Here is a 19,545-nt window from a genome sequence, read left to right as displayed (position 1 = left end):
AATCAGTCTGTGTTTCTCTGTATCTTGGGTCCCAAAGATAGCAGTTTAAGTAGAGAGTGTGCCTTGGCAGTGGCTAATGCTAAATTACAGACCATTTACTGTTTGCAAATGCTTGACTTCTGTGTAAGGGTTGCATTTCCTGCCACGAGAACAAGGTCATTTCCCACGCTATCTTAAGATCCTAACCATCTAGCTCTAAATTATAGTCTAAAATTTAACTTACGAAGAGAGTTGGCTGTCGAACCCTTACATGGGGAAAAAGTCACTCTATGATCTATGAAGTAAATATGGCAAGATTGAGGCAAGAGATTGCTCTTATACGCAGCAGTCCTTGTGAGAGCTTGTCAGCAAATTAGAGGGGTTGATTTTCAAAAGCAAATCTTTGTGTGCTGTGCCTTAACTCCCCACTAAGATTCCATACCCCTAGTGTTTACATGTTAAATTAAAAAAAAAAAAGTTAGAGAAAGGAGTGTTTTCTGCTCAAACTTAGGCATATAGTTGGGATGAATTTTCACCGTCTGGGACTGGTAGTAAGTTCCTTGCTGTGAAAATTTTATCAAGCATTAATCCCCAAATGTTTTTGTCTGCTATATGCAGTAGACAGAATTCAATAAAAGCATCATTTTGAGGGAGGGAGCAATAGTACCTGCCAAGTACCTCCCGCCGTGCTCTTAAAAACCAGGATAATGATTATGTGTTTCCTCTGGTGAAAACTACAGGGATACAGTGGTGCCCACTAGATGTTCTCCTTTAAGTTCCCCACTTTTCCTAGGAGTGAAGCAGTTTCTTGTTCTCTACCACAGACGCTCTGGAATGTTGTCTTGATCCCAGTATGACGGAGTGGGAGCGACGCCGTGAGCAGGATGAGTTTGCTCAGGCAGCCCTGCTCTATGTGTCTTCCCATTCGACCTTGTCCTCCCGCTTCACTCATGCCAAGATGGAAGATGATGCAGAGCAGGTGGAAGTCCCTCGGGACCAAGAGGTCTGTCGCCATCATTCCCTATGTGGTGAACTTTAAAATTAAAACACTGTATAGCCAAAAACGTTAACTCCCTCAGTGAAAAGATCAAAATACACATGGCACTGTAGAATAAGAAATGGCTTTATGCTTTTAGCTTCCAGTGTACTTTAGCAGAAATGTAGCGTAAGCCGTTTTGAAATTTTGGAAGGTTGTTTGCAAACTTGTAAATGGAAAAGCAGACAGGTCAGTTGTGTGGCCACTTGATGAAACAGATGACTCTCTTTTCCCAGAATGACGTCAGTGACAAGCAGTCAGCTGTGAAGATGAAGCTGTTTGGGAAGCTTACCCGAGACACATTTGAGTGGCACCCTGACAAGCTTCTGTGTAAGAGGTTTAATGTCGCTGACCCATATCCAAGGTAAGTTGGATAAACCTGCCCTTGCATCAGTACTTATTTCCCTGTATTAAAGCTAACTCTTCACCTGCATATTCATTTAAATTTCCTTTTTCTAGATGAACTTACTTGTAAATGCTTGGAGCTGCAGACTTTGCAGATTTAACTTCTATTAATTTGTTATTAAAAAAAAAAAAAAAAAGCAGACATCCAGGTAGCAAAGATAGGAAACTCAGATACACCAAGTTACAAAAACAATGTCTGTCTAATTTGCCACCTTTTTAATCACACACAGAGAGTTTACATTTAAAATGAAATTTATGTTTTCTGATTCTCTATACAAGTTCAGTACCTTCTTATTTGATTGTAAACACCACAAGAAAGCATATACAGTTGAATCAGAGACTTTGTCAGAAAATTGAGGTATATTTTTAGCAGTGGAACTTTTCCTTCATGGAAATCCATTGTCAAAGTTAAATTCTAGGGCTTCCCTGGTGGCACAGTGGTTAAGAATATGCCTGCCAATGCAGGGGACATGGGTTCAAGCCCTGGGCTGGGAAGATCCCACATACTGTGGAGCAACTAAGCCTGTGCGCCACAACTACTGAGCCCGCGAGCTACAACTACTGAAGCCCATGTGCCTAGAGCCCGTGCTCCGCAACAAGAGAAGCCACGACAATGAGATGCCCGCACACCACAACGAAGAGTAGCCCTCACTCGCCACAACTAGAGAAAGCCCGCATGCAGCAACGAAGACTCAAATGCAGCCAAAAATAAATAAATTTTTTTTAAAAAAGTTAAATTCTAGCTCTTACTGTAATAATAAAAAACTCATGGCTCCTAAAGTCAGACATTCCAAATTCTAAAATTGCTTTGAGAAGCAAAAACATCTTAAGAGACCTTTTCAGCCAAGTAGAAGAGCTACTGGTGAAAAATATGAGATGGACAGCCTTATAGGAATTGGATTTTATCCTCACAGTTGTTATTAAAATTATTTATATATATGTTTCCTTTTCAACCCCCAGTTCAACTTTAGTTGGCTTACCAAGAGTGAAACGTGACAAATACTCAGTCTTCAACTTTCTGACAGTCCCAGAGACAACTTCCTCACCTGCAACTCAAGCATCAAGTGAGAAAGTTCCACAGCACCGAGGTCCCGACAGTGAGTAGGGCTTCCCCAGGTCCATGGTCTCAACCCCTAGCCTGTCGGGAAGACAGAAGTAAAGGGTCATCTTGTCATAGGGATCCACGTAGTGTGAACTCTCCTTCCATGAAAAGAATCGTTCATATGAATACATTAGCTCCTGCTGAAGTGGTCCAGATATACACTGTTTTGGGTTGGAGCTCTGCTTCAGCATCTGCCACATTCCCAGCACCTTGCACAGTGCCTGGACCATACATAGTAGGCTCGCTGATGTTCTTAAATGAATTAAAGAACCATAATGCAGAGCTTGCCTTTTGCTTGCTAATTCTAATGTTAGGTCTATGTCCTACCTTTCAGAATCAAGAAAACCGTCCAGATGGGATACATCTAAAGAAGAAAAGAAAGAAGATTCCATTAGTGAATTTTTAAGTTTGGCTAGATCAAAAGTTGGTCCACCTAAACAAGAGTCCAGTCCATTAGTAAACAAAGAGGAAGAGCATACAATGGAATCAGTCTCAAATAAGGTATTTGGGGCTCTCAGGTTCTCTTTGCCAGGCTGACTGTGGCCTTTGCCTTTCTCTGTGGTGATGCTTTTTGTTATTCGATAGCAGCGGTCAGCAGACTTGCTATGAAAGTCCAGATATTAAATATTTTAGGCTTTGGGTGCCATACAGTATCACAACTATTCACCTTTGCTGTTGACTGAAAGAAACCACAGGCAATATGAAAAAAATTGAGTACCTCTGTGTTCCAGTAAAACTTTATTTACAAAAACAGGCAGTGGGTTGGATTTGGCCCGTGGGCAGTAGTTTGCCAACATCTGCTGTACAATTCACCGATTTCGGTCATAGCCTTAATCATTTGAGGAGAGGTTATAAACTTCTCTGCCTAGAATGGCTTTCACTTAGCATCAGCCACTGAAACAAAATCCAGTGTATTGTATAGAAAATATGATTTTTCAAGTAACAAGTAATCCCTTTTGTGGAGAGTATAGAGAAAATATCCATTGGATTTTTTAAAAAATTACTGCCCAAATAGTTGAGTTGAACTTAATAAAAAGTTGGTTTTATTTCTAATAGCCTCATTAAAATTATTTTTTAAATTAACATACATTAAACTTGACTTTAAAAAAAAGTGCAGTTCAGTGAGTTGTTAAACATATGTAGATTCATGGAACCACTCCCACAATCAGGATGCAAAATGATACCATCACCCCAAAAAACTCCCTCATGCTGTCCCTTCATAGTCATACCCTCCCCTCACCCCAAGCCCTGGTCAGCCATTGATCTCTCCTCTGTCTCAATAGTTTTGCTCCTTCCAGAACGTTATATAAATGGAATCAGATGATATACATATGTAGCCTTTTGAAACTGGCTTCTTTCACTCAGTGTCATACGTTTGAGATTCATCAGTACTGTGTGTGTATCAGTAGTTCCTTCCTTTTTATTGTTTAATGATATTTCACTGTATGGGTACACCACAGCTCGGTCCATTCACTCTTTGAGGACATATGGTTGTTTCCAGCTTTTGGCTATCATAAATAAAGCTTCTATGAATATTCATGTGCAAATTTGTATATGAACCTAAGTTTACACTTCCCTAGGGTAAATACCTAACAGTGGGATTACTGGGTAAGAGCTAAATATAGATGTAACTTTATAAGAAACTATCAAACTTTATTCCCAAGGGCTTGCTTCATGTATTTTGAAACTCTCTTGTTAGGTGCATACACATTTAGGATAGTTATATTTTTTTGGATGAATTGACCCTTTCATCATTATGTAATATTACTCTTTATCCCTGATTATTTGCATAGTATGTATTTCTCCATCTTTTCACTTTTAATCTATTTGATTATATTTAAAGTGGGTTTTTAATAAGCAACATGTCATTGTCATTAGGTGCTTTATTTTTAAATACATTTTGATAATCTGTATGTTTGAATTTTTGTATGTTTTGACCATTTGTATTTAATGTAACTTGTTGATGTAATTTGGATTTTGGTCTGCAGTTTTATTGTTTGCTTTCTGTTCCCACTCTTTTGTTTCTCTCTTTCTCCTTTCCTACCTTCTTCTGTATCACTTTAATAATTTTTAGTTTTCCATTTGAATTTATCTATTATATATTTTTTTACTCTATTTTTGCAGTGATTGCTCTAGGGGTTACAATATACATACTTAACCTTTTCACCATGTATTTAGGATTGATATTTTACCACTTCAAGTGGAATAGACAATCCTTACCGTCCCTTTACTCTCCCTGCTTTATGTTGTAGTCTTATATGTTACAGTATATATATATATATATAATGAAAACCTCATCAGACAATATTTAAATTTTTGCTTTCAGTTGTTATACACATTTAAGAGAACTGCTGAGGAGATAATGGTCTATTTGATTTACTTGGATATTTATCATTTCTGTTCCTGAAGTTCCAGGTTTCCCTCTTTTAAAAAAAATTTTAAAAATTCTTTTATTTTTTGGTTGTGCTGCACAGCATGCGGGATCTTAGTTCCCCGATCAGGGATTGAACCCATGCCTCCTGCAGTGGAAGTGTAGAGTCTTAACCACTGGACCACCAGGGAAGTTGCAGGTTTCCTTCTCTTATCATTTCCTTCTGTCTAAGGAACTTCCTGTAGCGTTTCTTTTACAGCAGTTCCAACAACTAATTCCCTTAATTTTCTTTCATCTGAGAATATCCTGTATTCCATCTTCACTCCTAAAGGATGTTTTTGCTGGATGTAGAATTCTGGGTCAATAGGTCTTTTCTTTTAGCTCTTTAAAAATGTTGTGCCACTTCCTTCTGGCCTTGTGGTTCCTGATGAGAAACCTAGGTCGTTCACATTGTTGTTCCTGTCCTTGTAGTGATGTGACTTTTCCTCTGGCTGCTTTCAAGATTTTCACTTTGTCTTTGGTTTTTAGCTGTTTGGTAATGATATATCTGGGTGTGCATTTCTTTGAGATTATTTTGTTTGGGGTTTTCTGAATTTCTTGAATCTTTAAGTTTGTCTTTGACCAAATTTGGGACATTTTCAGCCATATTTTATTCAAATATATTTTCTGCACCACACTCTCGTGCCTCTCCTGAGACTCTGATGACATAAATGTAATACTTTTTGAATTCGTCCTGTAGGTCTTTGAGCCTCTGTTCTGTTTTTCACTCTCTTCTTTTTCCTCTCTGTTGTTTAAATCAGATAATTTCAATTGATCTGTCTTCAAGTTCACTGAGTCTTTCCTCTGTCATCTCCATTCTGCTATTGAGCCCATTCAGTGAATTTTTTATTTGGGTTATTGTATTTATATCTTCAATTTCTTTGCTGAGACCTTTTAAAATCTTTTCTTCATTTGTCTTTATTCTTGGAGCAGGGTCATAATAGCTGCTTTAAAGTCTGTCTCGTAATTCCGACATTTTTGTCATTTTGGTTTTTGTCATTTGGGGTTGGTGTTTGTTGATTATCTTCTGCAAGTTGAGATTTTCCTGGTTGTTTGTATACCAAGTAAATTTGGCTTGTACTCTGGATACATTGAATATTATGTAATGAGACCCTGGGTCTTGTTTAAATTCTAAGGAGAATGTTGCCTTTTTGTTTTGTTGTTTTATTTTGCTTTAGCAGACGATTGACCTAATTAGGTTCAGGCTACAAGTTCCAACCCATCTGGGTTGAAATGTCCTTCCGTTTTCAAAGCCTTTATAGTACTCTTCAGATCTTTCCTGTATGTGCTCTTCCTGCTGGCTGGTCTGGGACCTGGCTGGTAGTTAATCCCATAGTTCTGTTATCAGAGGCTTTGATTTGCTCATGGAATCAGATCCATGAGCTCACAGGTGAGCGAGAAGCTCATAAGCCACTATATAGGATCACCCTCTTGAGCTCCTCCTCTTCATGATCTTCCTGACATTTTCTTCTTCTTTTTTTTTTTTATAACTTTATTTTATTTATTTATTTTTGGCTGCGTTGGGTCTTCGTTGCTGTGTGCAGGCTTTCTCTAGTTGCGGCGAGCAGGGGCCACTCTTCGTTGTGGTGTGTGGGCTTCTCGTTGCGGAGCATGGGCTCCAGGCGCGCGGGCTTCAGTAGTTGTGGCTCGCGGGCTCTAGAGCGCAGGCTCAGTAGTTGTGGTACGCGGGCCCAGTTGCTCCACGGCATGTGGGATCTTCCCGGACCAGGGATTGAACCTGAGTCCCCTGCATTGGCAGGCGGACTCTCAACCACTGTGCCACCAGGGAAGCCCGATACTTTTCTTTTAAATTTATTTTTTAAATTTATTTTAAAAATGAAATTTAATTTTTTAAATTTAATTTTTTTTTTTTTTGGCCAAGCCGTGCGGCATGTGGGATCTTAGTACCCTGACCAGGGATCGAACCTGTGCCCCAGGCATTGGGAGCACGGAGTCGTGATCTTGTTACTTTTGAAGATTACAGGCCAGTATTTTGTAGGTTACCCCTCAATTTGGGCTCATCAGGCGTATCCTCAGGATTAGATTCTGGTTCTGCATTTTGGCAGGAACACCTCAGAAGGGATGCTGCTGTGCTTTTGTTGTGTCCTGCCAAGTAGAATACGATGATGATTTTTCCCGTTACTGATGTTCACTTTGATTATTGAGTAAGATCGTGTCTGCCAGACTTCTCCTCTGTGAAGTCAGTCTTTTCCCCTTTGTAGTTAAGTACTTAAGTTTTTATTCATTTCTTATTAATTTGTACTTTATCTTTATTACACATTTAAGAGCTTTGAAATATATAAATACCCTGTCCTTCATCAAACTATTTATGTCACTGTGGACCCATGGTTTCCTATTTTATCCAGAGGGATAATTCAGTACTATCATTATTTATTTTAATGCTCCAATTGTGCTAGTTTGTTTAGTTGAAGCCCCTTCAAGTTGGCTTCTGTGTCCTGTTGAAATGTCCCTTTTACCCTCTGAGCATGGCCTCACTTTCTGGGCATAGTAAGATGTTCTGGCCTCATCTTTTTATTTCTCAGCCCCAGCTCTAGAATCAGTCCTTATTCCAAGGTGTCCTGGTTATTTTTAGTGGGCAACGGTATGCTTTTCTTCCTTAATTTTTTTCTATGAAAAGGGTTTACTTTAAAATCATAAATTCCACTGTCTTGTCTCGGTTTTCCTCACGTGCGTATTTGTAACTCTGCTTCAGAAATTGAAGGTGATGTGGGACTGGGGAGGGACCCCAGGCCGAGAGCAAGGAGAGCTGGTGGTAGAGTCCAGATCCACCCTGGGCACGTAGCATGCGTGCGTCGTTGACAGAGCCTCTTGTAGCCCCTGACCCACGTTCTTCAGTGGTAAAATGGAAGGACTGAAGTGGGTTCGGATCTAGGCCAGTCCTGGGCTCTCTCGTCACTGCTGTTCACACTTAGCACGTTAGATCACCCCATGTCTGTCTGGTGATTAGCTGTTAGGACGTGGGAGCCATGTTTTTTTCATACCTTTGCTCCTTGTTTATAGAATGGAGTGTATACAAAGTCACTGCCTCTTTATTGGCTAACCTGACTCTCCATACCTGGGCTGCTTTTAGGAAGGGTGACGTGTAATTGCAGAGGGGAGCTCCAGGACCATTTTTTTGTTGGCTTGCTCTCGGTGCCCTCCCCATTGTGTGGAGGCCCCCAGTTTTCTCTTCAGCACTTTTATACGAGTACACTGTCTTCACTACCTTTCATGTGGGACCTCTGAAGGCTCGGATAGACTTTTGAAAACAGGACAGAGGCACTGTGCTAGTCCCTACTGCCTTTTTCTGGGTCCTTTGCAATTCTGATTAATGACCTGTCTCCATGTATAGCTTCAGCTGCTTCTACCAGTCAGCACAATCTACAGGTGTTGAATCAGAAACACCACAAAAATGATGCCGTGTGAGTGATCATTGTTTAGTTAGGCAGTGTGTGGGTGTGGAGACCCACGTAAATGAGCACAAACGTAAGTATGCGTGCATATGTATGCATGCGTGCGTGTGTGTGTGTGCACGGGTGCCATGTTCTAGAACGCGTGTCTCCTTTCACCCTTGCTTCTTCATTTCTGACTGTTATTTCACTGTTAATACAGGTAAACAAAGGTGTGGATTCACAGACTGAAGGAGAGGGTAGCCGCCCATCCATGGACTTATTCAAAGCCATCTTTGCCAGCTCTTCAGATGAAAAGTCTTCATCCTCTGAGGATGAGCAAGGCGACAGTGAAGATGATCAGGAGGGTACCAGGGAAGCCGACTTCCAAGGTTCCCAGGAGGCTGACTCGGTGGAAACGTCATCTGTGGCACAAGGTATGTCAAATATTTTAGACTTCGGGATCTAAAAAAGAAAACAGTGATGTTTCTAGAGAAGCTGCTTTCTTCATTTAGTGTGTAGTTTGGAACCAGGATAATTAGCAATTGATGATGTTTTAATCTTTTGTATTTTTTAAGTTCAAAAAAGTTGTATTTAATTATAGTTAATTTACAATATTATATTAGTTTCAGGTGTACAACATAGTGATTAAAAATTTTTGTAGATTGTACTCCATTTAGGGTTGTTATAAAATATTGGCTATATTCCCTGTGCTGTATGATATATCTTTGTATCTTATATATTTTATACATAATAGTTTGTATCACTTAATCCCCTACCCCTCGTTTACCCCTCCCGCCTTCTCTGTCCTGACTGGTAACCACGAGTATGTTTTCTAAGTCTGTGAGTCTGTTTCTGTTTAGTTATATTCATTCAGTTGTTTTATTTTTTAGATTCCACATGTAAGTGATAACATACAGTATTTGTCTTTCTTTGTCTGAGTTATTTCAATTAGCATAATACCCTCCCAGGTCCATCCATGTTGTTGCAAATGGCAAAATTTCATTCTTTCTTATGGCTGAGTAGGATTCCATTGTGTATATACACCATATCTTCTTCATCCATTCGTCTGTTGATGGACACTTGGGGAGCTTCCATATCTTAGCTATTACAAATAATGCTGCTGTGAACATTAGGGTGCATGTATCTTTTCAAATTAGAGTTTTCATTTTTTTCTGGAAATATACCCAGGAGTAGAATTGCTGGATCACATGATAGTTCTATTTTTAGTTTTTTGAGGAACCTCTGTATTATTTTCCACAGTGGCTGCACCAATTTACATTCCCACCAACAATGTACAAGGGTTCTCTTTTCTCTATATCCTCACCAGCATTTGTTATTTGAGGTCTGTTTGATGGTAGCCATTCTGACAAGTGTGAGGTGATATCAAAACCAGGATGATGGAAAAAAAAAAAAACACAACAAGATTTATACCAGCAGTTGTCTTTTCATTATGTTGACGGTTTCCTTTGCTGTGCAAAAGCTTTTTAGTTTAATTAGGTCTTATTTGTTTTTTGGTTTTTAAAAAATATTTATTTAGTTATATATTTATTTATTTGGTTGCACCGGCTCTTAGTTGCGGCAGGCAGGGTCCTTAGTTGCAGCTCCCTGGCTCCATAGTTGCAGCATGTGGGCTCCTTAGTTGTGGCATGAGAACTTTTAGTTGCGGCACGCATGCGGGATCTAGTTCCCCAACCAGATATCGTACCCGGGCCCCCTGCATTGGGAGTGCAGAGTCTTACCCACTGGACCTCCAGGAAGGTCCCTTATTTATTTATTTTTGCTTTTGTTTCCTTGTCTTAGTAGACAGATCCAAAAAAATATTTCTATGATTTATAATTTTTTGTATCTTTAAATGGGGTGGAGCAGAGTTCTTTTTTTTTTTTCTATCTGGTATAAATCTCTGCTATATTTTTAGGATGTAAAGATGTGTTTGATAATATTGATTTTCCTACTTATCCTAGTTGAGGAGAATTTAAAAATAGTAAAATTTTCATTTAAAAAATAGCTTCTTTTTTTTTTTAACCTGGTTGCTGATGAGGTGCCAGGATTAGTGGAAAGCATTTGGTCATGACATATACAGGGTTTCTTCCTGCTTTCCTCTCTGTAGGGCTGATTGTATGCTCTGGAACAGCCATCAGATGGGCATTGCCTGGCACATAAGTAGCATTTGGTAGATGGTGTCTGTTCTCATTACAGTGAGTCTAATACCTGGTTAGTAGCCTGTCCTACTTGTTCTGTTTACCCCAGCCAGGAGTTTGGGCATAGGAAAGGAGGCTGTCTGCTGCTTGCAAGGGTGGGAGACTTTTCAGATGTTTGGGTGGGTGGACAGAATTTCCCATCTCAGTTTTAGATTGTTCTGCTTGCCCCTTTCAGTCTGTGGTGGACTTGGGTTTAATGTTTGAGGGCCTTTAACCGAAAAGTTACATAGAGATATAAAATATTGTTTGTTCTTAGGTGATTGCAAATGTCAGCCTATTTTTTTCTTTGTGAGAAAAAAACAACTTATTTTTTTATTACAGAGTCATATATTACTTGAAAAGTTAAAAAATATAGAAATATAGGGACTTCCCTGGTGGTCCAGTGGTTAAGAATCCGCCTTCTAATGTAGGGGATGCGGGTTCGATCCCTGGTTGGGGAACTAAGATCCCACGTGCCACGGGGCAACTAAGCCTGTATGCTTCCACTACTGTGCCTGCACGTCACAACTAGAGAGCCCAGGTGGTGCAACTACGGAGCCTGTGCGCTCTGGAGCCCGTGCCACAACTAGAGAAAAGCCCGCACGCCAAAACAGAAGATCCCACACGCCACAACTTAGACCTGACGCAGCCAAAAAAAAAAGAAAAGAAAAGAAACGTAGAAAGCTTAAGTCTCTGGGAATTCCCCCTTCCCAGAGATAACCACCATTAATGCTTTGATGCATATTTTTCCGGACTTTCCCCATCTTTCTCTCTTCTCTCCGAAAACCTAATCATCTCTTTTTAAAAAACGAGATTATTAATGTGAACACCATAATTTGTTTATATTCAATTTTTCTCCTCTGATGATTTATTTTGAGTGAAATGAAGCCTTCTGAGCTGGGACATAGTCTTACATCCTGTTTTTTAAAAAAATTAATTAATTAATTAATTTTTGGCTGCGCTGGGTCTTCGTTGCTGCGTGTGGGCTTTCTCTAGTTGCAGCGAGCGGGGGCTACTCTTGGTGGCGGTGTGCGGGCTTCTCATTGCGGTGGCTTCTCTTGTTGCGGAGCACGGGTTCTAGGCGCGCAGGCTTCACTAGTTGTGGTGCGTGGGCTCAGTAGTTGTGGCTCGCAGGCTCTAGAGCACAGGCTCAGTAGTTGTGACACACAGGCTTAGTTGCTCCGCGGCATGCGGGATCTTCCCAGACCAGGGCTCAAACCCGTGTCCCCTGCATTGGCAGGCGGATTCTTAACCACTGCACCACCAGCAAAGCCATACATCCTGTTTGTTTGTAAGTCTTTATTCTCCTGAGATGGCCCTTCCTTGAGGTTGTGTTTCTACCTTTTATTTTTTTTTGTTTATTTCAGTTTTTGTGATATTGTATTTAGTCATCTTGGCTGGCTTAATCGCATTGTTGTTTTTGTTTTTATTATTTGGCCATGCCACGTGGCATGTGGGATCTTAGTTCCCTGACCAGGGATCGAACCCACGCCCCCTGCACTGGAAGTGCAGGGTCATAACCACTGGACTGCCAGGGAAGTCCCGATGGTGTTTCAACCTTTTAGGTCTCAGGTGATGTGGAGTGTGTGCCACAAGTACCCTTGCCACCCCTGTGGTACAGCCCCCGAGGCACCTGCTTGCAGGTGCCCTTGTGTGACCGACATCCCAGCTCAAATGTCCAGGAGGTCAGAGGTTGGGCCCGTGTGTTCACTGCTGTGTCCTCAGCACCTGGCGTGAGCTAATTACGCGGGGTGCTGAACGAAAAGCACATGGTATCTGGTAAAAAACAGACATTAATTGAAGACTCAAGCGCATTAATATTTGGCATGTATCTAAAATTAATATCCTGGTGTTTTTCAGCTAGTGAGCCAGCACCCCAGGAGCCCGCACCTTTCTTCCCGATTCAGAAGATACAGGTAGATGAAAGAGAGGAGTTCGGCCCGCAGCTGCCTCCCGTCTTCTGCCCCAGTGAGTCGAGAGCTCCTTATGTCATCTGTTTGCATTGGGGCCAAGATAGGACAACTCTAACCACATTGTTCTGTCTGCCAACGTAATCCAGCATGAGGCTGGCCAGATATATATGTTTGTTTCTAGTTTATCCGTTCTCAGCCATGTTTGGAAAATCAGTGCTTCCACCTCGTGCCTAAATGATAGCTGTTGCTTTTCAGCCTTAGAGTACTTTAATTTTTTTTTTTAACTTTTTAACAGATAGGGCCCTAAGTATCTCAAATTTTGTCACGTATAGAGATAAAAAAGTAAAAATCTAGGGCACAAAGATGAGATAGGAATTGTAGGGAGAAGGATATTCTGAGACTTCTTTGTACTTTGGCTAATGCAGCAAATAAAATAAAACTAATCCTTTCAGAAGTAAATACAGCTCATCCTCCTCCCCCAATATCTGTTAACAACTTCTGTTCAGTGCCAGCTTAAACTGACATCTCCTGTTAAAATGTTTAGATTGGTTGGCATCTCTTTGAAAGCTGAGATAACAAACATCTGATAATAGGGCCCAGATATAGAAATGACATAAAATTCTATTATCTACTTTATAGTTTCCTGTAGTGCCCACATATGCATATTGGCTTGGTTAATTAAGCCAGCCTTCAAAGAGATGAAAGCAGAGAGGAGTCAAATGTGTGAAGTTTTGAAAAATTGTGGTGAATGTATTTCTCATTTGTGTAATTGTTCAGATCTTTAGTTTAAAGTAAGTGTCGGCACTTGAAAGCTAAGTTAGTTATGCCCATTTCCCAGATGGTTCTCGATAACTTTGTAATAGTTGCTAACTTAATTTGGTCTATGGGCTATTTTCCAAAAACTAGCATCAAAAAAAAAAAGTCTGGGGAGGTCAACTTGGGAAATACTTGACCAAACCGTAGGACTAGAAAATTGCAGGCCTCGGTTAACTGGGTTTGGGAAATAAACCATATTCCTGAAATACCTTGGAATTTTTCTTTAGGTAGAAAAAAGTTGATTTAATGACTTACACTGTTTCTGCTATAGATAATTTTCTGCTGGTTTGATGACCTGGAAGTTAATGACCTATGAAAACGTTTCGGTCAGAATTTGGAGGTGGAGAAGTGGAGCGCATGCAACTTGTTTAGTCTTTTTTTTTTTTTTAATTTAATTTAATTTATTTTTTTATACAGCAGGTTCTTATTAGTTATCCATTTTATACATATTAGTGTATACATGTCAGTCCCAATCTCCCAATTCAACCCACCACCACCACCCCTGCCACTTTCCCCCCTTGGTGTCCATACATTTGTTCTTTACATCTGTGTCTCTATTTCTGCCATGTTTAGTCATTTTTAATGATCACGTATATTATATTGTTTTGGTGCTAATTTTTTAGTGTTTTTGCTTATAAGACAGACTCACATGAAATGTGCTTTTGTAAAGGGTGGACGGTGTCAGAGGGGTGGACAATTATGTTCCAGATTCTGGGCTATGGGATTCATGTGCATGGTCCCATCTAATCCTTTCTGTGTCCCCAAAAGGATAGGGATTCTTATTTTCCCCATTTTTCAGACAGGAAAACAGACTTGGAGAGGTTTAGCAACATGCCAAAGATCACAGACCTGCTGACGGAGCCAGATTCAGACTCTGGTCTATCTCTGAGTTTACCTGAGGATGTTAAATGACAGAAGGCTTGTAGGCATTCTGGTCTGACTTTATCTTCATCTGGCAGATAAGACTGTGGCCAGACACCAGTTGGATCACTCTGGTCTTAGGTTGAGGTTTCTGGCAGTTTCTAAATAGAGATCTACAACATGATATGCTAATCTGCTTGTTTATCAGTGAGGCAGGGCAGGAGTTCTGCCTTAATGGTAAACATCCGTCTACGTCAGATTCCTAACTCAGTAATTTAGCCTTCTTTTCCCCTATAGTCTCTGAGTAATGTCTTTATTACTTTCGTGTTTCAGATGCTCGTCAGAAACTTGAGGCACCTCTCAAAGAGAAACATAAAAAGAGCAAAGAAAAACACAAGACCAAGAAAGAGCACAGACGGAAGAAAGAGAAGGTAACTTCTGTGTGTGCCAGGATCAGTGTGTGGGGTCAGACGCCCCTGCTTCTGTCGTCTAGACCAGCCTCCAGGGGTGACCCATGAAGCCAGTCAAGATGGAGGCCACAGGTCTCTCTACACCTTGACAGAAATGTTGATAGTCAATGGAAACCCTCGATTTTCAGAAAAACTTTGGTTTTTTGTTTTGTTTTGACCACACCGCACGTCATGCGGCATCTTCCCTGACCAGAGATCGAACCCGTGCCCCCTGCCGTGAAGCACGGAGTCTAACCACTGGACCACCAGGGAAGTCCTGTTTTTCTTTTAGACAGAATATCTTAATTTATTCAGTTCTACTTAAAATTTTTTTTTTACTCATGAACATTAAAAAGTAGGAAAAAGGACATTTAAATATCTTAGAGTTGAGAATTTCCTGGCGGTCCAGTGGTTAGGACTCGGGGCTTTCACTGTGGGGGCCAGGTTCAATCCCTGGTCGGGGAACTAAGATCCTGCAAGTTGCTCGGCCAAAAAAATAAATTAAATAAATAAATAAATATCTTAGAGTAATGGTTGAGTGTTAAATAACAGAATAGTTAATTACTGTGTTTAATAAAACAATTGTTTTTAATAAAATATTTAGATAATGAATAAAAACATTTGATATTGATTATCATTCAATATTAAAGGAAGGTATTAGTTTGAACAACTCTCAACTACTTTGTCATCATTACAAATAGAGATTTGGGTCTGTAGCTTGCCATTTGAAGTAATGGACACTGAAGTAATGGACACTGAAGTAATGGACACATTTGAAGTAAAGAACACTGTTGACACCGCTGTCTCAACATCCATGTCTTCTTTTGAGTTATGGCACAGGCTTTTAATTCAGTTAATGTTAGTGCTGGGTACCCACAGTGATCTGGGTAGTAGTAGAATTGGTTAGAAACAGTTCCTCTTTTGGCTACCAGAAAAAAGAATTCTTGAGCATGGAAGGTAAGAGAAGTTCTCCTGGAGTGAAAGGAAAGAAACTGGTGCTGACGGATCTGAAAACCAAACTCACGTGTTTCTCACCGGCGTATGTGCTGTTCTCTGACCTTCTACCAGTTTCTTCTTTGTGCTTTTCCAGGGAGCTTGCCATCCTGATATGTGGTTTGTCACATATGGCTAAAAAAATGGAGCAGGCAGGTTCACGGGGTGGGGATGGGGTCACCTTGGATGAGATGGGGGCTGAGTGTCATGATGGGGTCCTGCCTGTGCCTGCTTGGTTCTGCTGTGTCTGTCGCCAGAAGATCAATTCTGTGAGCGTATGCACGGTGGAGAGTGTGCCCAGTTGTGTGTCCTGGTCTGTCCCACACCAGGCTAAAGCTCCCCCAAGTGAATTTTTTTGTTTTTGAATGACTCCAGCAACCAGATGCCTCATTAGCCTACCACTGCATGGAATTAGGAAGGGAAACACCCATTTGTTCTCCTTGATTTGTTTATTTATTTATTTCAGAAAAAGAAACACCGGAAGCACAAACACAAAGGCAAGCAAAAGAATAAAAAGTCAGAGAAAAGTAGTAGTTCCGAGAGTACGGACAGCAGTGACAGCCAGAGCGATGAAGAAGGGGCCGCAGACCTGTCACCCCAGGAACTGCTGAGACGGTAGGTGACAGGAGGCAGTAGGCTTTCAGAAACCCTCAGAGGCTCGTTGAAACCTTGCTGTGTTTGCATAGAGGGAAATGTCAGAAATGATAAATTGGTGCATTAACTCGTTTTTTAAAAAGTTAACTTTTAATTGCATAAGTAATATGTAAATATATTATCATTGTGAAAATTCAGATCTTACAGGTTTGAGGTGGCCCGTGACCAATTCCCCAAATCTCTCTTCTCTTCCACGGTAACCTCTGTCATCTGTTGCTTTGTAAGTCTGAAGACTTTTTTGCGCAGCCACACACACACGCACACACACACACACGCACAGAGGTACGCGTGCATTTTGTTGCACATTTTTAATATAAATAATATAAATTTATGTAGCATAAGTCTAGAGGGAATGAACATTTAGAAGGAATAAATATCACCAAATTGTTTCCAAAAGTGGCTCTATCCATTTAAATTATGAAAGCACCTTGTTATTACATCAGTTACAAATAGCACAGAGATGTTTGCCAGCCTGATGCGTGAAGAATGGCATGTCATCTTCATTGCATTTCCCGAATCAGTAATGAGGCTGAGCAGCCTTTCCTATGTGTCTCAGCAGCCTTTCCTGTGTGTCTCAGCCTTTGCCATGGGTTCTTCTGTGAATAATGTGCTCCTGTCCTTTGCACGATATTCTGTTTTCTGTTAGATTTTTATACTGGTTTTTAGGTACTGTTTTTACTGATTTTTAGGAATTAAAAAATAATTCTGGATATTAATCCTTTGTGTTTTAGAGTGTTACCTGTTATATGACTTTTAACAATCTTTGTTGAACAGGAACTTTAATTTTGGGAACACTCAGTTTTATGAATTTTTGGGGTGTTGGTATGTTTTACATTTTGTCTTTTTAAGGCCTTCCCTAGTGTAAGGTTTTGTGTATGTATATAGACTGTTCTCATGCTTTTGTAGTTTTGTTTTGGTTTAACCTCTTTGAATTGTTTTACTTTCCTTTTTTTTTTTGTGAACAGACTAGGGTAGGCATCCAACTTACCTTTCTCCAGATAGATGGCTGGTTGTATTAGAGTGAGTAGGCGAGCTGCGATGAAAAAGAACCCTCTCAACCCATTGGCGCAGCACAATGGAGCATAAGTTAAATTGAGAAAGGTACTCAGGATCCCAGTTTGTTCCACTCTAGCATGTGGCCCTCAGAGGAGCCGAGGGGAACGGGTTGGAGGATGGTCTTGGAGGTTGTTATGGTCCTGCCTGGAAGTCGCTGTCTTCCCTTCCCCTCCAGCCCACGGGCCGGAGCAGCTGGGTGGCCCTGCCCGGCCAGCACGGGACCAGGTAGGGCAAGTCCAGCTGTGGGCCCAGGGTGACGGGGGCCATGGCAGGCGCGAGCCCTGGCCACTCGGCCCCACCGGTGCTCTGGGCCGTTAAGGGAGGTGTAGCTTGATCAGATTCTAAATGCCTGTGCCCATGCGGATCTGTTCCTGGATTCTCTGTTCTGGTCTCTTGGCCATTTTTCTCTCTTTTCATCCCCCCTCTTTTAATTACTCTGGCCTTATAGTATATTTTGCCGTCTGGAAAGACAAGTGCCGCTGCCTTGTTCTTTTTCATTTATTTCTTTAGAATGGATAGGACCTTCTCATGGTTCAGAAACAATACGGATATGAGCATTTCAGTTTAATCCAGAGCCCCCTGAAGCGGCTGTGTTGATTCACGTTTCCCTTTCCTCAGGGCGCGTGCCAGTGGTGACAGGGATGGGCCAGGCACTGTGGGGCTCGTTTAATCCTCACATAAGGCTGTGACTTGTGTCCCCTCCTCTCACAGGCGGGGAAAGCAAGGCCCAGGGAGGCCCACTGACCCTCAACAACACCTGATATTTTCACCCTTGACCGTTTGGGGCCATGTGATGAGTCGTTCCTGCGGGGAGGCATTTGCGCTTGCACACGTGGAAGCCCCTCAGTGCCCATCGGGAGGGCGTGGTGGGGTGGGCTGAGCACAGCAGTCAGAAAATGTGGGCGGGTAGCTGTGTGCTGACTTGCGTCTAAAACTTACCATTTAGACACCAGAAGCTGCAGAACAGTGTATATGCCTGGTACTGTTGTCCTCAGGCCTTTGGATTTTCCCGCATGCACATGTATGTACATCCTTGCATAGAAAAGGGCTGGAGGGGTTCTTAGACCCCTGAGAGCACTTATCTCTGAGGCGGGGGACTGGGATAGAGGGAATGCAGAGTCTGAGGTGTGAAATGTATTTCAGTATTACTCTTGTGGTTGCTAAAGGTATAGTTTCCATAGCCCCTCACCCCTAAGCTTCCTAGGTTCTCCCCAGGGAGCCTGGAGGGGGCCCCCTCCATCTTTTGTGCCTCACTCCACTCTGTGTATTACCTGTCTGCATCTGTCTCCTGCAAGGGGCATTTTGAGGGTCACGACCACATGGGTCTTACTTGCATCCCCAGCGCCTGGCTGAGGTGTCACTCTTGTCAAGGGCCCCTGCTGCTTTCCTTCAGTGAAGGCACAGCCTAGCTCTGGATGGACTTGCAGTCTGCCCCCTCCGTCCCCTCCCCAGGAGACACTGTTCTTCCTCCTGTCCCTGTAAGTTAGCTTTGCCCATTCTTCACAGGCGTGGAAACATACAGTTGAGTACACTCTTTAGTGCATTCACACTGTAAGTTCCCAGCTCCGTGCATGTTCACTCCCTGAATATACCTATAGAGCAAGGAATAAACCAGCACTCCAGAAGCCCCTCCCACTTAGCATCCCCACCCCCACCCCCCAAAGGTAACCACTCTGGCTTCTATCACCGCTGATCACTCTTGCCTGTGTTTCAGATTTATTTAAGGGACCCATGTACTATGAACTCTTGCATCTGGCTTGTGAGATTCCTCTGTATTGTCGTAGCAGCAGCTGGTTCGTTCTCATTGCCCTAGAGTATTCCTTTATGGGATACACCACAGAGTATTCATCTATTCCGCTGTTGGGGGCATTTGGTTTTCCACTTTGGGACTGTAGAGCCCGGATCTAGAGTCAGTGTGACCCAGCTCTTCTTGGTGACTAGAGCCGCCGTGAACATTCTTGTGTGCACGAAGCTGAGATTTAAGACTGACGGCTCGGGAGCTTTTGGCCCTGGAGCAAACATGGTTTTGTTTTTTGTTTTTTTAGTTCCTTCCCAAAGGTCATACATGAGATAGGTGGGTGCAACCAGGATTAGAACTTGTTTTTATAAAAGGGTCTTAATATGAGATGTGGAGGAGTGAGTCTCTCTGTGTGTTTTGCGGGGAACAGAATCTTAAGAGTGCAGAGTAAACGGTACTTTCTTTCATGGTGTGGGTCATCCTCTGTATTTTGTGCCACTTTGGCTCAGGGAGAGGCCTGGCATTCTTCTCCCCCGCTGAGCTGTCTGGTTTTTCCGTTTGTAT

General features: G+C 41.7%; 1 protein-coding gene across 3 annotated transcripts in view; it reads left to right on the top strand.

Annotated features, from left to right (window-relative positions):
• GPATCH1 (G-patch domain containing 1) overlaps positions 1-19,545 on the top strand; it is a 42,772-nt gene that overhangs the window by 22,914 nt on the left and 313 nt on the right. The window contains exons 12-20 of one of the 3 annotated variants that reach the window (XR_008615529.1): positions 804-982; positions 1,252-1,379; positions 2,381-2,517; positions 2,857-3,023; positions 8,545-8,758; positions 12,362-12,469; positions 14,425-14,522; positions 16,000-16,148; positions 17,153-17,288. Coding sequence is in view for 2 of the 3 variants with exons in the window: in XM_028477974.2 (XP_028333775.1) it covers positions 804-982; positions 1,252-1,379; positions 2,381-2,517; positions 2,857-3,023; positions 8,545-8,758; positions 12,362-12,469; positions 14,425-14,522; positions 16,000-16,148; positions 17,153-17,162 (1,190 nt within the window). In the remaining variant the exon portion in view is untranslated. Of the gene's footprint in view, positions 1-803; positions 983-1,251; positions 1,380-2,380; positions 2,518-2,856; positions 3,024-8,544; positions 8,759-12,361; positions 12,470-14,424; positions 14,523-15,999; positions 16,149-17,152; positions 19,533-19,545 lie in introns of those variants that run through there. The other 2 variants (XM_028477974.2, XM_007101658.4) reach the window with 2 other exon arrangements.

The sequence above is a fragment of the Physeter macrocephalus genome, chromosome 17, assembly GCF_002837175.3.
Source record: "Physeter macrocephalus isolate SW-GA chromosome 17, ASM283717v5, whole genome shotgun sequence".
Lineage (NCBI taxonomy): Eukaryota > Metazoa > Chordata > Mammalia > Artiodactyla > Physeteridae > Physeter > Physeter macrocephalus.
Note: the sequence above shows the minus strand (reverse complement) of the source record. Positions and strands in the feature narration are given on the sequence as shown.